The sequence below is a fragment of the Ranitomeya imitator genome, chromosome 1 (assembly GCF_032444005.1).
Source record: "Ranitomeya imitator isolate aRanImi1 chromosome 1, aRanImi1.pri, whole genome shotgun sequence".
NCBI classification, from domain to species: Eukaryota; Metazoa; Chordata; class Amphibia; order Anura; family Dendrobatidae; genus Ranitomeya; species Ranitomeya imitator.
Window position 1 is genome coordinate 38,375,310 of NC_091282.1, and position 20,792 is coordinate 38,396,101.

General features: G+C 39.9%; 1 protein-coding gene across 1 annotated transcript in view; it reads left to right on the forward strand.

Moving 5' to 3' along the window:
* The window catches only part of LOC138670251 (LON peptidase N-terminal domain and RING finger protein 2-like), a 69,717-nt gene extending 50,670 nt beyond the window's left edge, over positions 1-19,047 (forward strand). The window contains exons 2-7 of the mRNA XM_069757854.1: positions 3,994-4,146; positions 6,910-7,031; positions 8,531-8,689; positions 9,562-9,724; positions 10,051-10,200; positions 12,052-19,047. Coding sequence (XP_069613955.1) covers positions 3,994-4,146; positions 6,910-7,031; positions 8,531-8,689; positions 9,562-9,724; positions 10,051-10,200; positions 12,052-12,210 — 906 coding nt within the window. The 3' untranslated portion in view covers positions 12,211-19,047. The remainder of the gene's footprint in view (positions 1-3,993; positions 4,147-6,909; positions 7,032-8,530; positions 8,690-9,561; positions 9,725-10,050; positions 10,201-12,051) is intronic.
* The last annotated feature ends 1,745 nt before the right edge of the window (positions 19,048-20,792 follow it).

The window sequence follows — 20,792 nt, forward strand, 5'->3', positions numbered from 1 at the left end:
GTATTGTTTCACAAGTTCTTGTAACGTAGCCTTTAGGCTGTGTGCACACGTTGCAGATTTTTTGCGTTTTTTTCACCTTTTTTTCACTATAAAAACCCTATAAGACCGCAAAAAAGCAGCATACATTATGCATTCCATCATTTAGAATGCATTCCGCAATTTTTGTGCACATGATGCGTTTTTTTCCGCAAAAAAAAACGCATCGCGGTTAAAAACACAGCATGTTTATTAATTTTTCGGATTTTTTATGGATTTCCCACTATATAATGCATTGGGAAATGTCTGGAAAAATCCGCAAAAAAAAAACGCACCAAAAACGCGCAAAAAAACCTGTTTTTCTCAGGAAATTTCTGCAAGAAATCCTGAACGTGTGCAGATAGCCTTAATGTAGACAACAATGTAACACAGGCGGTGATATATGTTGTAAATGTTCTGCTGGATTACTTGTATTATGAAACACAGTCCTGAGAAAATTATGCAGCAAAAAACGTCAAATACAATATTAAATACACACTACCACTTCAATAAAGTGTAGAAAAGACGAAGTAAGCAAATATTAAAACATAATGAATTTTATTAAATGTAATTTTTTAAAATAACGTGATAAAATACCAAAACAAGCTACTAGAGCCACACAGAAGAAGAACACACTGAAGAGGAGACCTATGGACAGTGCCAAAAAAAACATTTATATTACAGGCATGATTAAGGATTATACCAAAAATTCATGAAACACCCATACGCACCTATGCATGCACCGTATGCACCTATGGTATTTTATCACATTATTTTAAAAAATTATCTTATATATAATTGCCTAGAATACTACTTCCTGCAATTTGTGCCAACTTCCGTCCGGAGCTAATGTCCGGAGCTAATGTCCGGAGCTAATGTCCGGAGCTAATGTCCGGAGCTAATGTCCGGAGCTAATGTCCGGAGATAAGTGACGTCAACAGTGTCCAGTGTCTGATTGGTTGCCGCCTGCTGCGAGCGACCAATCAGAAACGTGCCGTACTGTGACACACTCCGCCCGCCATTTTGGTGTGATTTTTGAATTTTTACCTCACAGCAAGTTTCTACTGCGTGGAGGCGGGCCCAGTGACGTTGCTCTTCAAGCTCCTGCCGAATTTCAAGTATATATGGATTCTAGACTCCCGATTCTTTAGAATCGGGCTGCCATCTAGTATTTAATAAAATTCATTATGTTTTAATATTTGCTTACTTTGTCTTTTCTACACTTTATTGAATTACTTGTATGTATTGGTTCCACAGATTATAGTTGTCAAATGTAACAGGTCTTAAGAAAAAAAAAAATTTGATTCTGGGAAAAATATCTACATATATCTACATGCTACTGAGAAGCAAATCTCCCGTAGCTGGAAAGGTTTCATTTAAAAGCTGGTTTGCCATTAGTCTCAGAGAGCTATATACAGTAATAGCTGTCAATATAGCTGTATTCTACATGTCAATTAGCTGGCTGTATTCTAGAGAGAATTCTGCTGTAGCTTGTGGAATATGTGTTAAGGTACCGTCACACTTAGCGACGCTGCAGCGATACCGACAACGATCCGGATCGCTGCAGCGTCGCTGTTTGGTCGCTGGAGAGCTGTCACACAGACCGCTCTCCAGCGACCAACGATGCCGGTAACCAGGGTAAACATCGGGTAACTAAGCGCAGGGCCGCGCTTAGTAACCCGATGTTTACCCTGGTTACCATCCTAGAAGTAAAAAAAAACAAACACTACATACTTACCTACAGCCGTCTGTCCTCCAGCGCTGTGCTCTGCACTCCTCCTGTACTGTCTGTGTGAGCACAGCGGCCGGAAAGCAGAGCGGTGACGTCACCGCTCTGCTTTCCGGCTGACCGACGCTCACAGCCAGTACAGGAGGAGTGCAGAGCACAGCGCTGGAGGACAGACGGCTGTAGGTAAGTATGTAGTGTTTGTTTTTTTTACTTTTAGGATGGTAACCAGGGTAAACATCGGGTTACTAAGCGCGGCCCTGCGCTTAGTTACCCGATGTTTACCCTGGTTACCAGTGAAGACATCGCTGAATCGGTGTCACACACGCCGATTCAGCGATGTCTACGGGGAGTCCAGCGACGAAATAAAGTTCTGGACTTTCTTCCCCGACCAACGACAGCACAGCAGGGGCCTGATCGCTGCTGCGTGTCACACTGGACGATATCGCTAGCGAGGACGCTGCAACGTCACGGATCGCTAGCGATATCGTCTAGTGTGACGGTACCTTTACTGTACGGATATTTATGCCTGGTCTTTGTTATAGAGTGGGGGAAAAAAGTATTTAGTCAGCCACCAATTGTGCAAGTTCTCCCACTTAAAAATATGAGAGAAGCCTGTAATTGACATTATAGGAAGACCACAAATATGAGAGTCAAAATGAGAAAAGAAATCCAGAAAATCACCTTGTCTGATTTGGCAAGATTTATTTAGCAAATTATGGTGGAAAATAAGTATTTGGTCATTAACAAAAGTTCATCTCAATATTTTGTTATAAGCATGCCAAAACTTAAAGAAAAATAGTTTTAAAAATATAAAAAAAAATAAAAGTTTAAATCACTCCCCTTGCGCCCTATTCAAATTAAAAAATTTAAAAAAAAATCAAACCTACACATATTTGGTATCGCCGAGGTCAGAATCCCCCGATCTGTCAATAAAAAAAAAAAAGGATTAGCCTGATCGCAAAACGGCGTAGCGAGAAAAAAATTGAAAACGCCAGAATTTTTTTGGTTGCCGCGACATTGCATTAAAATGCAATAATGGGCGATCAAAAGAACGTATCTGCACAAAAGTGGTATCTTTAAAAATGTCAGCTCGGCACACAAAAAATAAGCCCTCACCCAACCCGAGATCACGAAAAATGGAGACGCTACAGGTATCGGAAAATGGCGCCATTTTTTATTTTTTTTCCAAACTTTGGAATTTTTTTTCACCACTTAGATAAAAAAAGAACCTAGACATGTTTGGTGTCTATGAACTTGTTATAACCTGGAGAATCACATTGGCAGGTCAGTTTTAGCATTTAGTCAATCTAGCAAAAAAGCCAAACAAAAAGCAATTGTGGGATTGCACTTTTTTTGCAATTAGCAAAGCAAAAAATAAACTTTCTTACCCTGTGACCACACAGATGCATGATGTTACATCAATATGGACACTGCTTTATTAATGTCATGCTGAACATCAAACTAAGGAAGTAGGAAAGCCAGTAAGCATAAGAGTATGTGCACACATTAAGATTTGCTGCAGACATTACTACATCAAAAACGTGTCTCTGGCAGGAAAGAGGTTGCCTAGAAAATGCGTTGGGTTTTTTTTTTTTTTTTTTTTTTTCACATTCAATAGAATGCAAATCTGCAAGGAAAGAATATACAACATATTCATGAGATTTCAGAAATCTTTCACTTTACTGGGATAGTAAAATAATGTCTGCAGCAAAACCGCGACTTGTGAACGTACTCTTATAGGAACTTTTTACTTTTCACCAGGTTACTATAATATTTTGTTCTGATACCCCATAACCCCACACTAATGATATTAACAAAAATAAATGGAATCTGGGAGTTTGAATTCCCAAAAAAGAACCTTTAAAAGATTATAGAAAAAAAAAGATAAAGTAATATAACATCTTTGGATCACAAGTGCGGGTAAACTCTGGCCGCAAAGTGCTATGGACCTACCAGACGCTAAAATGCCTATTATTGGACACATTTTGCAAAAGGAAGTATGTGTGTATATGTAATAATGAACTTGTACATAAAGCAGGCAGCACAAAATAAATCCTGTCCTATATAGATTCTCCATTGGTTCTGAAGCAACAGCGCCACCATCTGATAGAACATAGATCTCATTATATATACTATCAGGGTTAAATAACAGCAGGTTTTTCTGTGTCATGCTGATACTGGGGAGATTATCATCTATCATCATCCTCAGTCATGCTCGGTTACAGCTAGGGTTGCACATATATAATTAGCCTGCATTTACATTTTCTATCTGCTTTTATTTGTTCAGGTTATTTTATGAGCCTGTAGCCACCCCATGTGGGCACACATTCTGCCTCAAATGCCTTGAACGTTGTCTGGACCACAACCCTCACTGTCCCCTCTGCAAGGAAAATTTGTCACAGGTGAGTTCATCATTTTATACAGGTATTGGTGTGCCAGGGGAAATAAACAATTTATTATGGACACCCACAGGCATTGGTGCAGAGATTTTACGTCACTACAAGCTGTTACACCAGATTAGCCCTAAAGCATGTCGGTGCAGGAGGCTCCAGAAACTCGTGGGAATTTATGTCCTGAAGTTACAGACGGCTTCTCAAACAATTAAAGAAATGATAGTCCTGTAATGCATACACAGTCAGGCTTGGACTGGCCCACAGGAGAACCGGAGAATCCTCTGGTGGGCTCCTGTGCCCTCTTTTATGAACAGTGATTGGCACGACATACTTGAATAAGATTCTGCCATTGAATGTACATAGTGATTCATTTACCAATCTTCACAGTTAATTATTATATAAATTTATGATTGAGGACAATGGCACATTTGCATGTAGCTGAAAAGTGGGGCCCTGAAGTTGGTTACTGTTGGGCCCTCAGCACCCCAGACCGACATTGTATGCTTGAAACCTAGTTAGTGGCCATTCCTACAGTCAAAATTAAAGGGAACATGTCACCCCCAAAATCGCGGGTGAGGTAAGCCCACCGGCATCAGGGGCTTATCTACAGCATTCTTTAATGCTGTAGATAAGCCCCCGATGTATCCTGAAAGATGAGAAAAAAAGGTTAGATTATACTCACCCAGGGGCGGTCCCGCTGTTGGTCCGGGTCCGGCGCCTCCCATCTTCATCAGATGACGTCCTCTTCTGGTCTTCACGCTGCGGCTCCGGCGCAGGCGTACTTTGTCTCCCCTGTTCAGGGCAGAGCAAAGTACTGCAGTGCGCAGGGGCTGGGCCTCTCTGACCTTTCCCGGCGCCTGCGCACTGCAGTACTTTGCTAAATTTGTTTCTAAAGTAACTTTATTATTTTACTAATTTAGCTTTTTTTTTTTTTTTTTTATAAAAATTGTATTAAGATTTTTGCAAATTGCCTATATACAAAAATATAATAAATCAGGCAAGAATTTTGCTCCCATCACTCCAACCTGTCCAGAGGATGTGAGAGGAGAGAAAAAAAGGGGGAGATAAAGACCCATGCCTGCAATGAGGGGCCTGAACCAAGATCACCTTAATAAAGGAATATTGTGCCTGAAGTCCGTGCTGTTATAAATTGAAGCTTTCTCTTATCTATAACTACTGCTAGTGAAGCTCAGCCACAGTTGAAAGGAAAACTCTGTCGAATAAGTGCTTGGATATAATGACTGATCTGAGCAGTAGCAACAACCACCTTGAGAGAGACAAATGGCGCTCAATAGCATCTCCACTTTTCAGGAAATGGGGCTGAGTCATTCTGGCTTATATATATATATATATATATATTTTTTTTTACTCCGTCTACTGATCAAATTCATTTTCTTTATATTTTGATAGATCAGACATTTCGGTATGCAGCGATACCAAATATGTGTAATTTTTGTTATTGCTTTATTTTGAATGGAGCAAAAGGGGGGTGATTTGAACTTTTATATTTTGAAAAATTTTTTTTTTTTCTACTGGTTTCAATAGTCCCTTTAGGAGACGTGAAGCTGCAATCATCCAATCGCCTGAGCTATGCTTAGCATTGCTCCAGCACTTCTGTGTGTATCATAAATCATGATCTATGAACACCGATCAGGTCAGCTGTCATGTGCAGGGAAAGATGCGAGCTCCGAGTCTGCATTACAGGCAGGGAAGACAACCTTAGACGTACCTATACATCCAATGTTGTGAAGTGGTTAGCCTGCAAATACAGGCTAACATTAGGAATGTACCCAACCATCGCATTGAAAGTGTGGGACCCAGGGGAAAATGCTTCAAAACACTTTTAAAGGGAACCTGTCACCCCCAAAATCGAATGTGAGCTAAGCCCACCAGCATCATGGGCTTATCTACAGCATTCTGTAATGCTGTAGATAAGCCCCGATGTATCCTGAAAGATGAGAAAAAGGTTATATTATACTCACCCAGGGTTCCGGTTCTGGTCTGATGGGTGTCACGGTCTGGTCCGGGGCCTCCCATCTTCTTATGATGACGTCCTCTTCTTGTCTTCACACTGCGGCTCCGGCGCAGGCGTACTTTGTCTGCCCTGTTGAGGGCAGAGCAAAGTAGTGCAGTGCGCAGGCGCCGGGAAAGGTCAGAGAGGCCCAGCCCCTGCGCACTGTAGTACTTTACTCTGCCCTCAACAGGGCAGACAAAGTACGCCTGTGCCGGAGCTGCAGCGTGAAGACAAGAAGAGGACGTCATCCTATGAAGATAGGAGGCCCCGGACCACGACGCCCATTGGATCGGACCGCCCCCCCAGGTGAGTATAATCTAACTTCTTTTTCTCATCTTTCAGGATACATCGGGGGCTTATCTACAGCATTACAGAATGCTGTAGATAAGCCCCTGATACCGATGGGCTTAGCTCACCCTCGATTTTGGGGGTGACAGGTTCCCTTTAAAGTCTCTTCCTATTTTATAAATATTGTAAAACCACTTTGCTGTCGATATGTTCAGTCATTTGAGCATTTTTTCCGCTTTTAAGTTTTGAATGACACCTAATGCGAATATGCGTGTCACTTCTATGTACCGACTTCAGATGAAATCCGCTTCAATCTAGGCGCTGTCCAGTCAAATTTTCAATGTTTTCTATCAGACCTGAGAGACTTTTGCTTGTGAATAGGTTGTGTAGTTGAGTTCCTACAGTCTGCCAATATGGATGTGATAGCATTAATAATGCTAATTCTATCATTTCTACTTGTGTTCATCTAGTTCCTCGCAAGTAGAACTTACAAGAAGACTCTTCTGACAGAAGAACTAATAATACGTTACCTACCAGAAGAGCTAAATGAGCGAAAGAAACTGCACGATGAGGAGATTAAGGAGTTATCAAAGTAAGTGTTGTGATTGAACAAAGCGTGTGCGTGACCCAGCCAAATGGCTTTTAGTCACAATGTAAGTCATATTGTAAGAAATCACATACCCCGTTAGCCTTATGATTTGTGTGCTGACATCGGTATATTTACCAAATTGGTAGAGACTGCCTATGCATGAGGGAAATTGATTCAGAATGGGACAGTTACCTACAGTAATATTTTTTTATAATATCAATGTACCAAAAATCTTAGAATATGAACTTCTGTTCTTTTTATTGAAGCAATCAAAAAGCTGTTTTTTTAGAGCTCTTATTGAAGTCAGTAGGTGGAGAATATGGAAAAGACTTCAAAAAGCAGTACATCATGATCCTTGGGCTCCCCCTGTCAGATCTTACTTCCCGCTGACAGCACAGTCACAGCCCTGGGGAATGCTCTGCAGTGACTCCATTAGCTCCTTGCATGCTATGATCAATAACAATCACAGCAAGTAAAGAGCTTGACAGCAGGAGATTGCTGCCGCTGTTACTCCATTACCTCCCTGCAGTAGGATTGTGGGGAGCTGATTTTTGCCCTGGCATCCAAAGGCCTAACACTGGCCTACGTATCTGCCATAGACCAAATCCTAATAGATGTTGCCACAGGCATTATCTGTTAGACTGCTTGTCTGCATAACTTTGACAGGCTAGATAATGAAGAGCACAGGGATGCATATTCAATGTCCTATGTGGGTCTAATTAAAAAAAAAAATTAATCCTATTTTTCTGAAGAAAAAAAAAATGTAATGACTAGTACAATTTTTAAAATTTAGAATCTTTTTATTCCACACTGTGAATGTCACACACAAAAAAAGAATATGAAAAGCTACAAAAGATTTGCAATTTTGTTCACCTTTCCTCACATAAAATGTATAAAGTGATTAAAAAGTGTTCTGGACCCAAAAGTGATACCAGTGAATCCCAAGGTCTCATAGAGCTTAATAAAAATTAGGCAATATGCTGTATGTACCCCAAAATGGTACCACTGTCAAATACAACACATCCACCAAAAAAATTTGATGAACTTCAATTAATGATGAAATTAATGAACACAGGCAATATTTCATTTTACTTAAAGTATTTTTGTACACCATCCTCTATGCATTCATAGGCTTAATGAGTCTTTCAGCTCCATCAGTCCCATCTGCCATAGTTGGTTAGATGGGGAGGTGTTCTACTGTTCAGTAGGCTTACATCTGAAAATACTAATTGATTATTTCAATAGTGTACAGTAGATCAGAGGTCCCCAACTCCAGTCCTCAAGAGCCACCAACAGGTCGTGTTTTTAGGATTTCCTTAATATGGCACAGGTGATGGAATTGATGCCTGTCTAGAGTATGGAGTTCTCACCTGGGCATTACTAAGGAAATCCTGAAAACATGACCCGTTGGTGGCTCTTGAGGACCGAACTTGGGGAACACTGGTGTAGATGAACTAACATAAATCCATCACACTGACATGTGTGTTTTTATCTCCAAACAGCTTGAGTAAAGATGTTCCGATATTTGTGTGCACTATGGCCTTCCCAACAATTCCTTGCCCGCTGCATGTGTTTGAGCCTCGGTATCGCCTAATGATCAGGAGAAGCATGGAGACAGGAACAAAGCAGTTTGGAATGTGCATTTCTGATGAACTGAAAGGGTGTGTAAGACGTATTTGGAAACATTACTTCTGTAAAGCATTATGGGAACAAATCAATGAAACCTACTAAGAAATAGAGAAAGTCACCTAGGCTTTCATACAGTTGGGTAGGCAACCTGAAAGTGGCCATGATAGCAAGTTTTCTTTTTTACGGTGAACAATTTTAGTGACTTAAAAGAAATGTTCACGTTGTTACTAGATTGTTTTCACTAGTTTTGAACTGTTGGACATGTAATGAGCTCACTTGGCTACCAAACTGGCAAGAAACTTTTTAAAGGTTGTAGGGTCTAGAACAGGTGTACCTGCAAGAGACAGGACCCCATAGGAAACTTTTGAATGCCACGTAGTGTAGGGAGCGGGTCCATGTCCACTAGACGGACCCTGGTCGGGAATATGTACATACCATACCCTCCGGTCCTGGCTCAGAAAGTGGCGAATCCTCACAGTGCACAGTGCGTGCTCTCACAGAGTGACTGCATACGTAATGATTTTGACCAGACAACACCTTAAAGAAAAGATCCTGAATTAGGAAAAGGAAAAAAAATCACCTCCATCTTGAAGTACTGTATTTATCTTGTATCTTTTAGCTACTATGAATTTCTCCTCATAGGCTGCTATAAATGGGTCAGACACTTCGCTGCAGCCTCTGAGCACATCTATGAAACTTTTTGCACAGAGGAATAAGGGTTACCAAATATGTAGAGTGGGTAAACTTTACAATGTTACATGCGGGTAATAATAGTAGCATGATTTTGCTAAGTTATTCACTACTGATTATTTTTGACTCCGATATGAGTGCGACATACAAAATGCTTTTGGAATGGGGGGAAAAGAGAAATCAACACAAATTGTAACTCGTGCTGTCATTTTAGATTTGCAGACTATGGTTGTATGTTAAAAGTGAGAGATGTCAAGTTTTTCCCAGATGGGCGTTCCGTAGTGGATACAATAGGCCTGAGCCGGTTTAAGGTCTTGAGCCATGGACAAAGAGATGGTTACAACACTGCAAATATTGAATATCTGGAAGATAAAAAGGTAATAGTAAATCTATAACTTCACTTCAGGAGGCATTTTATTATTGGTGAGAATGCATAAAGACGTATAGACCACTAATGCTCTTTTACTGGTTTTTCAATGTCAAGTGTACATTGCAAATACAAAGATTTCATCATCCTTCAAGCCATAAAATCTCATTCCATGAGTAGAAGATTTGGGATTGCAGGTTCTAAATGGTTGTTTTCTTTACATAACCAGGACAATATTAGAGTCTATATAAATAAAGACATTGATATAAATCAGTCCATTTCATGTACTGTGGTTCTTAGAAAATACAATATTGTAACCGTCATTTTCCCTTTTAGGTTGAAGGACAAGAATATGAAGAGCTTCTCCTATTACATAATTCTGTGTATGATCAAGCCTTGGCCTGGTTTTCCTCTCTTAAGGACAATCTGAGGGCACAAATTCTGAACCATTTTGGGTCGATGCCAAACAAAGATCCAGATCCACAGGTCAGAACATAATTCCTGGGCACTTTTATGAACAATAGTGAAAGACAACAGTAAGCCAACATTCCAGTCATGGTTTTTCTAATCTTTTCCTCCCTGCAGACAGCTATTTAAGGCTAAAAAAGAACCTAAAGAAAAACAAACCATGAACTCTAACTAATTTCAACGTCCATCTAAAATGGAGTGCATTTACCTACACATTTTCAGCACTTTTCTGTTCAAAACTGAATTATGTTCTATGTTTTAGATTGATCATAACTCAATTCATAACCCATTCATTTTGTACTTAGTTCACCTTTCGCCACATTTTTTTCTTAGCTTTTTTATATACTGTTTATCTTCCTTATTTACAGACCGCTCCTGCTGGCAATTCTGCTGCTTCCGATTTGATACATTGGCAGAGCATCTGCTTCTCTTCCACTTGTTCTGTTGACAGGGCGTGACTGCCAGTGTCATGCTGATTGACAGCCAGCTCCCTTGTGTATACCTGTTCTGCCAACGGAGCAGCCCGGAAGACAAAAAGCTGCTTTGTTGACATTAAGCAGCAGAATTGCCAGCAGGAGTGGTCTGTGATCACGTTGAGCTGGCAGTCTGAAAAGTTACTTCTTAGCCCAATAGGTAAAAAATAAAATAGTCCCGGAAAAGCCCAAAGTGCCACACCCTTGGATGAAACCACGCTCTTGAATGAAAAGCAACCCCACTCGTGAATAATCTCAGAATGCTTAACTGGCATGATACAGGACTCATGGTATTGCTCTCCTTTTCTTCTCCTAACAATCAGATTCCAGATGTCCCAAACAGTCTGACGTGCTACCATGGGTCCTGTGTCATGTCAATAGGAAAGCATCCTGAGAACATTCATGTGTGGGATTGTTTTTCATCCAGGGTAGTGGGCTTATTCACAATTTTGTCTGAGAATGTTAATAAAGAATAGTATCAAAACATCCACCAAGATCAACTTCTGACAATCCAGGCGAAGTGTTGTGATGACCAATGCCTTTTCTAGCATAATGTCACAAAGCTCATGTCATATCTGTTTCTGTGAACAAAAAATACGTTTTTGGATCCATGGCCAGGAAGCTGCCCAGATCTCAATCTCATTGAGAACCTGTGGTCAGTCCTCAAAGTTTTAGGACAAACAAAAACACATAAGTTGTGATAAACTCCAAGCACTGATTATACAAGACCGTGTTCCCATCAGTCAGGATTTGGCCAGATACTGATATCCGGTCTACCATTGTGAACTGCAGAAGTCTTGAAAAATAAGGGTCAGCACTGTAAATAGAGTCTTTGCATAAACTTGATGTATATCAAGTATGTAAAAACGTATGTAATGTCTACAAGGGTATGTTCACACGCGTCGTTTTACTACATATTTTATGCAATGTTTAACAGTACCAGCATAATTAATTCGATTTCTGAAATCTCATGCACACACTTTTTTTTTTTTCAGCTCATATTTTGAGCCCTGCCAAGACACATGTTAATTCTTTTAGCATTTTAACAGCTGTTTTTCATGCATATACACAAGTAAAACCACTGTGAATATGACCATAAAAAACACACGTATTTAAAACACGCAGTTTTCCTTCCACCAATTTGGGTTTTGGGGCTTAAAAAAAAGCAACAAATACGCCACATGTAACATACTCTAATTGTACTAAGTATAATATAGAAACATTTGACTAAAAGATCTAGAAACACTGAAGCACCATAACGTTCTGAAAACCCACATTTTTGTGCCATTCTCAAAAATTTTGGTCACAGCTGTACTAGTTACATATACAACGGTTCTGACTGTGACATTGCTTTATTGTAAGACATTTTTTAATGAAATTTACTTTTCTATTTCAGTTGAACTCAAGTGGCCCAGCCTGGTGTTGGTGGATGCTAGCAGTTCTGCCTCTAGAAAACAAGGCACAGCTTACAATCCTTGCCATGACATCCCTGAAAGACCGCCTTCAGGCCATCAGACGGGTCTTATTATTTGTTACTCGTAAAAGACCCAGATGACAGAGGTTTTCTGCTCATGCTGTGACTCCGTTAATATTATTACTATTATATTTTTATTTTATTTTAAGAAAACTTTTTTTTTCTCTGCACTGAGGAACACTTTTTTTGATATTCATTGTCTTGGAATTTATCTGAACTCTTTCTGTGAAAATACCATGCAGTGAATGAACAACATTGCTACCTGGTTTACCTTGCCTCCATGCACTCTGCTGGTGCTTGATTATCATCAGATGCTCGTTTGATGGCTACCAATCACCTACAGTACCTTTATGTGGACACAAATGAAATCCTTCAATTATATGTTGTCTATGTATTTTCACATTCGGCTGCATTTGGGAGAGGAAAGACTAGACGTTGACCACTATTCAGGCTTGCACTTTTCTAGTGGCTTCCGTACACATTAATGTTGGACAAACAGATTAATGTTGGACAAACACTCCAACCTTGGTGGGAACTGCTATCAATCTAATGTGTATGGGACCTTCCTATTTTTTTCAAACCGATGTCAGAGTGAGAAAGAGCGGGCATGCCGATTCACCCAATTCTTTTGTTCCAACTGAAGAGAAGCTGCTGCCAGAGATATCTGGCAGCAACATATTCCTCTTCCACATTGAAAGCACATGCATGATTGGCCGAACCCAAAGGGTCATGGTTGAATATAACTGTTAGCAAAACGAGTGCTCAGTCAACTGCTATCTAAGGTGTATTGGCATGCTAGAGGGGTTGTCTCACAACAGTTATTGGTGGCATATGCCATACTTGTTCAATAGGTATAGATCCTAGAAGTGGAACTCTTTATCTTTCTCCAGAAAGGGGGCTCCCACTTCCCGCTAAGTCGCGACTGTCCTGTAGTGACAGGAAAGGTGACCTTGCATGCCAAGGTGGAACCCATATCTATTATACATTTATGGCATAAAACGTTTGTCGTGAGATAATCTCTTTCAGGCAAGTAACAGATTTTATTTGCGTTACTTGGAAAAATAATAGAATTCAATACATATAATATCTTAAAGGGATATTCCTAATTCATTTACTGGATATCCACAGGATATTCCATAAATGTTTACTAGATTCAGGTTGTTTGTTACCATCACCTATGTTAAGAATGAGGGGAGTTCCTTGACACCTGTCCTGTCTGCATCCCCATTTGCTGTCTCAATTTATTGTCCACCTTGAGGCCAATGGCCACCTCACCGGATAGTACAGTAATAGGGGGACTACCATTCTCAACATGGTCGAGGCTGCATAGGTCAGTCAATTATGGCATATTTATAGTATATGGCATAATGTGCAAGTTAAAAATACCATTTTAAATAATATGTGCATTTAAAAAGAAAGCAAGAAGTCTTAATTTTAAAAAAAATCCTAGTGTAGCATGTACGCATCTCTAATGCAGAGTTATATTTCCCAATAGGTACTGACTAAATAAAACTAATGTGCCTTGCCAGAAATGTTAGTCCAGGCAGAGTTGGTAAAAGACTGGACTAACATTTCTGGTACAATGTAAGCCGACATAAATTCATCAAAAGGTTTTTTTCGTCCTGAAGAAGAAGTAAGACACTTTGAAATGCGTTGACACTAATAAAAATCGCCTTTTACTGCACAACCTGTGTGCATTGGATTTGTCATCTTCAGCAGCAGCGCTGATCTTTCCACTACAGCCCCTTTCTATGTATAGGCCAGAATTCTGGCGTAAACACTTTGGACGAATCTGGGCCACAGTGCGGTCTGTGAGATTTTATAGAATTTCACATTCAGCACATATTGCTTCATTTTTAGCATATTGGGAAAAGTTTCGCCCAACAAATTTGTGCAATGTGGTCAGTCTGCCTCCCTTGAAACTAGCAGGTGATTCTATTAGCTAGAAACTTCTAGAATCCGGATATGACAACTACCGGAGATCCAGGAAGGACAGACGTCAGGTACTCCCAACCGTTCTCAATATGGAATTTGGTTTCCTACTTTAAAAAATTAAACAAATTTGAGGGATATTTGCAGAAAATTTTACGATAGTAGCAACAAATGATCAACCTGCACCTATTACTTGCTTTTCAGACACATATTTGAGAGAACATGGAGATATGACAACATAGGGAATCATTTTGAAAACTGGTGCATAAGATAAAGGTCATTAAATGCAGACCTCTTGCTATAAACTACTATTTAGATATCAACAGTCACGACATTTTTGATGCATTTTCCAGTATATCCTATTGGTGAAAGAGCTCTTTTAGCTTTATGCAGAGCCGCAATGCCGGATTCTCCTTGGCATTTAATTCCTATGGAAGTCAGTAGGAGGCTTCTATACCGCACTGACTGATATCTGAAGACTATGTATGGCTCAAGAGTAGTTGATGGCTGACAAAATTTTGTAGTTTTTATTGTGAAGGGAATGGAGCACCAGTGTTTTGTGTAAGAATAATTGAGCTAATACCCTTCATAAGATACATTTATAAAAGGTAGTTTATAGCTGGAAATACACTGTAAGACCATACATCAGTAGTGTCACCAACCACCATTGCAAATTTTCCGCAAAGATAGTGATTTTCTTTCCTCAAGTATCTTCTATCATTCTCAACAGCTGTGATGAACAGACAACACGTACTAACTGCCTGCCCCGGTTTCCAACAGATTTGTGTCTTACTTCATGTTACCATTCAATATGTCGTGTCCTTTCCTCCTGTTTTACAGTATAAATAGCTTTTTCATTGAAGATGATGGTGTGTTATAGGACTGTAGAATCTTCAAGTACTTACTGAAAACCAGCATTTAACCACACTCTGTGCCTGCGCTGAAGCTGAATGAGCCTCCGTCCATGTCGTTATATGTCGGAATATGTAGTCACCTTTGTTTTGTACACCGCCATACCATACATGCAAAGAAGAGAGCAAAGTTAGAACTGTATGCATCGGCATTGATTTTAATTCTTTTAGTGTTAAAGGAAATTGTTACATTTGCTGCAAGACGATCACGAGGTAATCCACATCTACAAGGAGGTTTACCACCACCATGGTTCTGGTGCGGTCCTCCAATCTTATCTACTTGTCTTCCGTGCTGTGGATTTGGGATGAAACACAAATGTTTTTTATAAGTTTTAAATGTATCTTGTACTTGCATCCCAGTAGACTAGAAGGTTCTGTTTAGGTAAGAACTCTGCCTTGGTACAGTTTCTGTAGACTGGTTGACATCGGAACCCTTGCTAGGTAGTCTAACCAGTATACTGAAGCAGGAGGCACACATTGTAGACCAGCAGTAAGTGTGAATATTACTGTAATACTCAAGGTATGTTTCCTACATATAGGATAGACGTTTCAGATGTGATCATTATGAAACCTAACCCAAAGAAGAAATGGCCACCATGCTGCACATGAGCATTACTACATACTGATAACTAGATGAATTTGGAATGGTACTATATAAGCTTTTAAGTGAAGCTCCGGTAGAACCCATCTTTCTGGTCTTAGGATTGTGAGAACTAGGTAATCCTTGTTACTTTAACGAGTAGTGTCATGAAGATAACCCATGTCCATATGCTCGGTAAAAAAGGCTGGCTGTAGACATTAGATGAATAACTGCTAAATTGTCCATTCGAGGGCAGGGGAGATAAGGGTTAGGCTGTTAGATTTTAGCTGACTGATCCTATTATTTTCCAGGTATAAAACAGCTGCTGTCTCAATCTGGCAGCTTCTTACCTCCCTCCTGCTACTAAAATCACACGCATACTCATCCAATGCGAGCGTGCATGCCTATGTCGAGGTTGAGAGTGACGGCTGCTTTACCGAGTCAGAGCTATCTAATCTGTACGGCCAGCCTAAGGGAATGTGCACACAGGTAGTATTTGCAGCAGATTTTTTTGCTGCAGGAAAAAGGGTGCGTAAAATACTCATTTTTTTTTTTTTATCTTCATTTGAATCGGTGAAAAACTCTGAAAGCCTTGACATGCTGCAGACGTGAAAAAATGCTTTAAAGGTTTAAATTTGCATTGGAAAAAAATAAGAAGCATAGGCATGAGACTTCAGAAAATCTCATTCACTTTGCTTGTACTGTAAAATGCTGCATTTTTTTTCCAAGGCAAGAAATGCGATGTGTGAACAAGCCCTTAGAATGTGACATCTGTTGCTGAAAACTTGATCTTTCCGTATACTCGTGTGAATGGCCCTTATACATTACTGCTTTTTATCTGCAGTTTGCTGGGGGCGTCAGAAGTTGGCATGGCAGCATAAATATGATCAATGTTTGAGCTCTGACAGCCGCTTTAATTAAGCCCGGCTTTGTGAGAAGATGGAGAAAACTCAAGTTTCAATTGAATTCATGCATGTAAAAAGGATTATATGAGATTAGAAAAGAAAATATGTCTTGTTCATAGATTGTGTCGCAGCTCAGTCCTATTCACAGCCAATGAACAAGTGAAGCTGCTGTTTGGTGTTTTTGGAAGAAAGCAGCAATATTATTTTAGACTTGTACAAGCCCATTTTACGGTAATTCATTGACTATTAAATTAGCCATGACTGGTACGTGCGTGCCCTCCAAGTTGAAATGTTCACATGGAGACAATCAATTTGCTGGATTATGTACTGGGGAAAATCTGTATGATGAGTTCTCTCAGGTCTTGGGGATGTTCCTTTTAATTTCTTTGTAAATGCAGACTGTAGTGTACATCAGTAACTGTAAAGAGACCTAACCAGACCCTTCAGTGATGACCAGTGTAATGTAATGTTCAATTAGTGTGCGTCTGTCGGTAGACCTCATTAGTTTTCAGCGTTACATTTCATAAAGGGAATCTGTCAGTAGGATCAACCCTCCTAAGGCATCTACAGGGGCCTATAGGTCTAATGAAGCTGAAAAAAATGATCTGCGAGCCGATGTCCTTTTCCAGAGAAAGCCATGTTTTTATCATATACAAATGAGCTGTTAAGATCTATGGGCTAGACATAGATCTTCCGGAGAATCTGCCTACAAACTTACTGTAAATAAACAGAGGCGTTACCAGTGTCAACCAATTAACGACTGACAGTCCGATCTCATAATCACACACAGCTCTGCAGTGAAATCAGTACTAACACTACAGCAGAAGTGAAGTTTGTCTCCGTACAATCAATTACAGCAGCACTTGTTCTCGCAGTGCTTCAGCTTCCATCTCACAGGCAGCCAGTATGGGTGAAGGGCAGAACAGCATAGCTGAGAGCACTATTACAGGACAACTGCAAATGTGCTTGTTGTGTTTGTAATGAGACAAGGTTTATCTCTGCTGTACTGTGTTGGTTGTAATTAGGCACAGCTCTGCAGCAGAGCTGACAGCACTGTGAGAGGACGCGTGCTGCTGCAAGTGTGTGCAATGAGACAAACTTTTGTTGTTCTGTGTTAGCTCTGGTGTACTGTTAGTTGTGATCTCGCTGCAGAGTTGTGTGTGACTGTGAGAGCAAAGTGTCAGCCATTACATATCACACTTGTAATTTCCTCATACATTTAAAATATGTTGTTGATGCAGATTTTCATGCAGATCTGTGTCCAACCCATATAGCTCATTTACAGATAAGAAAAACATGAATTTCTCTAGAATAAATCATTGGATCGCCGATATGGAGATATCATTTTATTTTGCTTCCTATAACCGGCATGCCCTTATAGATGGCTTAGGAGGGATGATCCTTCTAACAGATTACCTTTTAAGTTCTTCTTTTTGTAATACAATATCAATAATTTCTTGGCGGACATAATGTCTTAGAAGAAAAATTTTGATTAATTTATGCAAATGAAATAAAGATGCAGGAACTATTTAAATAAATGTTAATTTGGGTCCCGTTTTATATCTAGAGCTCCTCATAACCAGGTTCTTGATTCTCAGTATTACGCATGTTGGATGATGCATCCATTACATTCTGTCTTTGAGGCATTTAGGACCTACAACATTTTGTATACAGTGTGATTTTCTCTAAAATATCAAAAAATATAGATTTACTTGCTAGTGAGGTCTTGTGCAAGTATTGACCGTTAAATGTTGTGGCATTATCAGAACTTGTGCGGCAACTTTTAAATGCTTCTCTATGAGAAAAAAATGGTGAGTATCCTTGAGAAGCTTTATAAGCTTGGTTAAACTTTCTGGAGGTACAAGATGAGTTTTTACCATTGGTCAAAACATGATACTGGAACATAGTTTATTTTCACTGCGCCATAAATTTTGGCATACCTAGCATTAGGAAACGTGGCTCTACCTTCCAATGTTGAAAGACCATTAGCTAAGCTTCTATTAACAGCATTCAGAGATATGCAGCAGCTACTAGGACTACTCTGTGTGCAGAATTATTAGGCAAGTTGTATTTTACAGGATTATTTTTATAGTTGATCAACAACTATGTTCTCAATCAACCCAAAAGACTCATAAATATCAAAGCTTAATATTTTTGGAAATTGGAGTAGGGTTTTTTTTAGATTTGGCTATCTTAGGAGGATATCTGTTTGTGCAGGTAACTATTACTGTGCAGAATTATTAGGCAACTTAAAAACCACATATATTCCTATCTCACTTGTTTATTTTCACCAGGTAAACCAATATAACTGCACAACATTTAGAAATAAACATTTCTGACATGCAAAACCCCAAAAAATGAGTGACCAATATAGCCACCTTTCTGTATGATGACAATCAACAGCCTTCCATCCATAGATTCTGTCAGTTGCTTGATCTGTTTACGATCAACAATGCGTGCAGCAGCCACCACAGCCTCCCAGACACTGTTCCAAGAGGTGGACTGTTTTCCCTCCCTGTAGATCTCACATTTTATGAGGGACCACAGGTTCTCTATGGCAGGGGTCCCCAACTCCAGTCCTCAAGGCCCACCAACAGGTCATGTTTTCAGGATTTCCTTTGCATTGCACAGGTGATGCAATTATTACCTGGGCAAGACTAAGGAAATCCTGAAAACATGACATGTTGGTGGGCCTTGAGGACTGGAGTTGGGGACCCCTGCTCTATGGGGTTCAGATCAGATGAACAAGGGGGCCATGTCAATATTCTTTCTTCTTTGAGACCTTTACTGGGCAGCCACGCTGCAGAGTAGTTGGCGGCATGTGATGGAGCATTGTCCTGCATGAAAATCATGTTTTTCTTGAACTATACTGACTTCTTCCTGTACCACTGCTTGAAGAAGTTGTCTTCCAGAAACTGGCAGTAGGTCTGGGAGTTGAGCTTCACTCCATCCTCAACCCGAAAAGGTCCCACAAGTTCATCTTTGATGACACCAGCCCATACCAGTACCCCACCTCCACCTTGCTGGCATCTGAGTCGGAGTGGAGCTCTCTGCCCTTTACTCATCCAGCCTCTGGCCCATCCATCTGCCCCATCAAGAGTCACTCTCATTTCATCAGTCCATAAAACCTTTGAAAAGTCAGTCTTAAGACATTTCTTGGCTCAGTCTTGACGTTTTATGATCTTGTTCAAAGGTGGTCGTTTTTCAGCCATACCTTGGCTATGTCCCTGAGTATCGCACACCTTCTGCTTTTTGTTACTCCAGTAACGTTGCAGCTCTGAAATATGGCAAAACTGGTGGCAAATGGCATCTTGGCAGCTTCACGCTTGATTTTCCTCAATTCATGGGCAATTATTTTGCGCCTTTTTTGCCCAACACACTTCTTGCGACCCTGTTGGCTATTTGCCATGAAACTCTTGATTGTTCGGTGATCACGCTTCAAAAGTTTGGCAATTTCAAGACCTCTGCATCCCTCTGCAAGACATCTCACAATTTTGGACTTTTTCAGAGCCCGTCAAATCTCTCTTCTGACCCATTTTGAAAGGAAATTGCATAATAATTAAGCACACCTTTTATATAGGGTATTGATGTCATTAGACAACACTCCTCCTCATTACAGAGATGCACATCACCTGATTAACGTAATTGGTAGTTAGCTCTCAAGCCTGAACAGCTTGGAGTAGGACAACATGTATAAATAGTATCATGTGAACAAAATACAACTCGCCTAATAATTCTGCACACAGTGCAGAAACAGAAATGATGAGGGAGTTTACAAAGCATACAGAGGTCATGGTGCAGGGAGAGGGGGAGTAGGGTAGCTGTGACCATCACCTATTGTGAATGATGGATCCTGTGTTCTTTATAATAGGTGTTATTTTTCATTGCAACCTTGCCAGTCATAATATGATCACTGCCCAAATTGATCTCTACAGAACAGGTAGCATCAGCCAGTGGCTAGGCTCAGTGGCCAAATGATTTTTTTTATATTGTAATATGGAAAATTAAAAACTATGTATTTTTTTAATTTGGTTAACAATAGGTCATTTTCTGATTATACATTCTTTTTCCATAAAAAAAGCATCTTGCCATACCTTCATCTGACAGTTTGGGTCTTGCTTAAGTAAAGTCTGCCATCTAACCAGGTTAATACGATAACACAAGAAATGTTAGCAACTAAGGTGGCAGTGTCCTTAAATTATTGCCTAGCATTGAATTTATTTTCCTTTTTTCCAGCAAAACAATAGGGTAATTGCATTCAAAATGTTCCTTGTAAAAGTCTCATATTGTATGTTTGTTAAAAATAATGTTCGGTATGTGGTCAGATAAATGTTA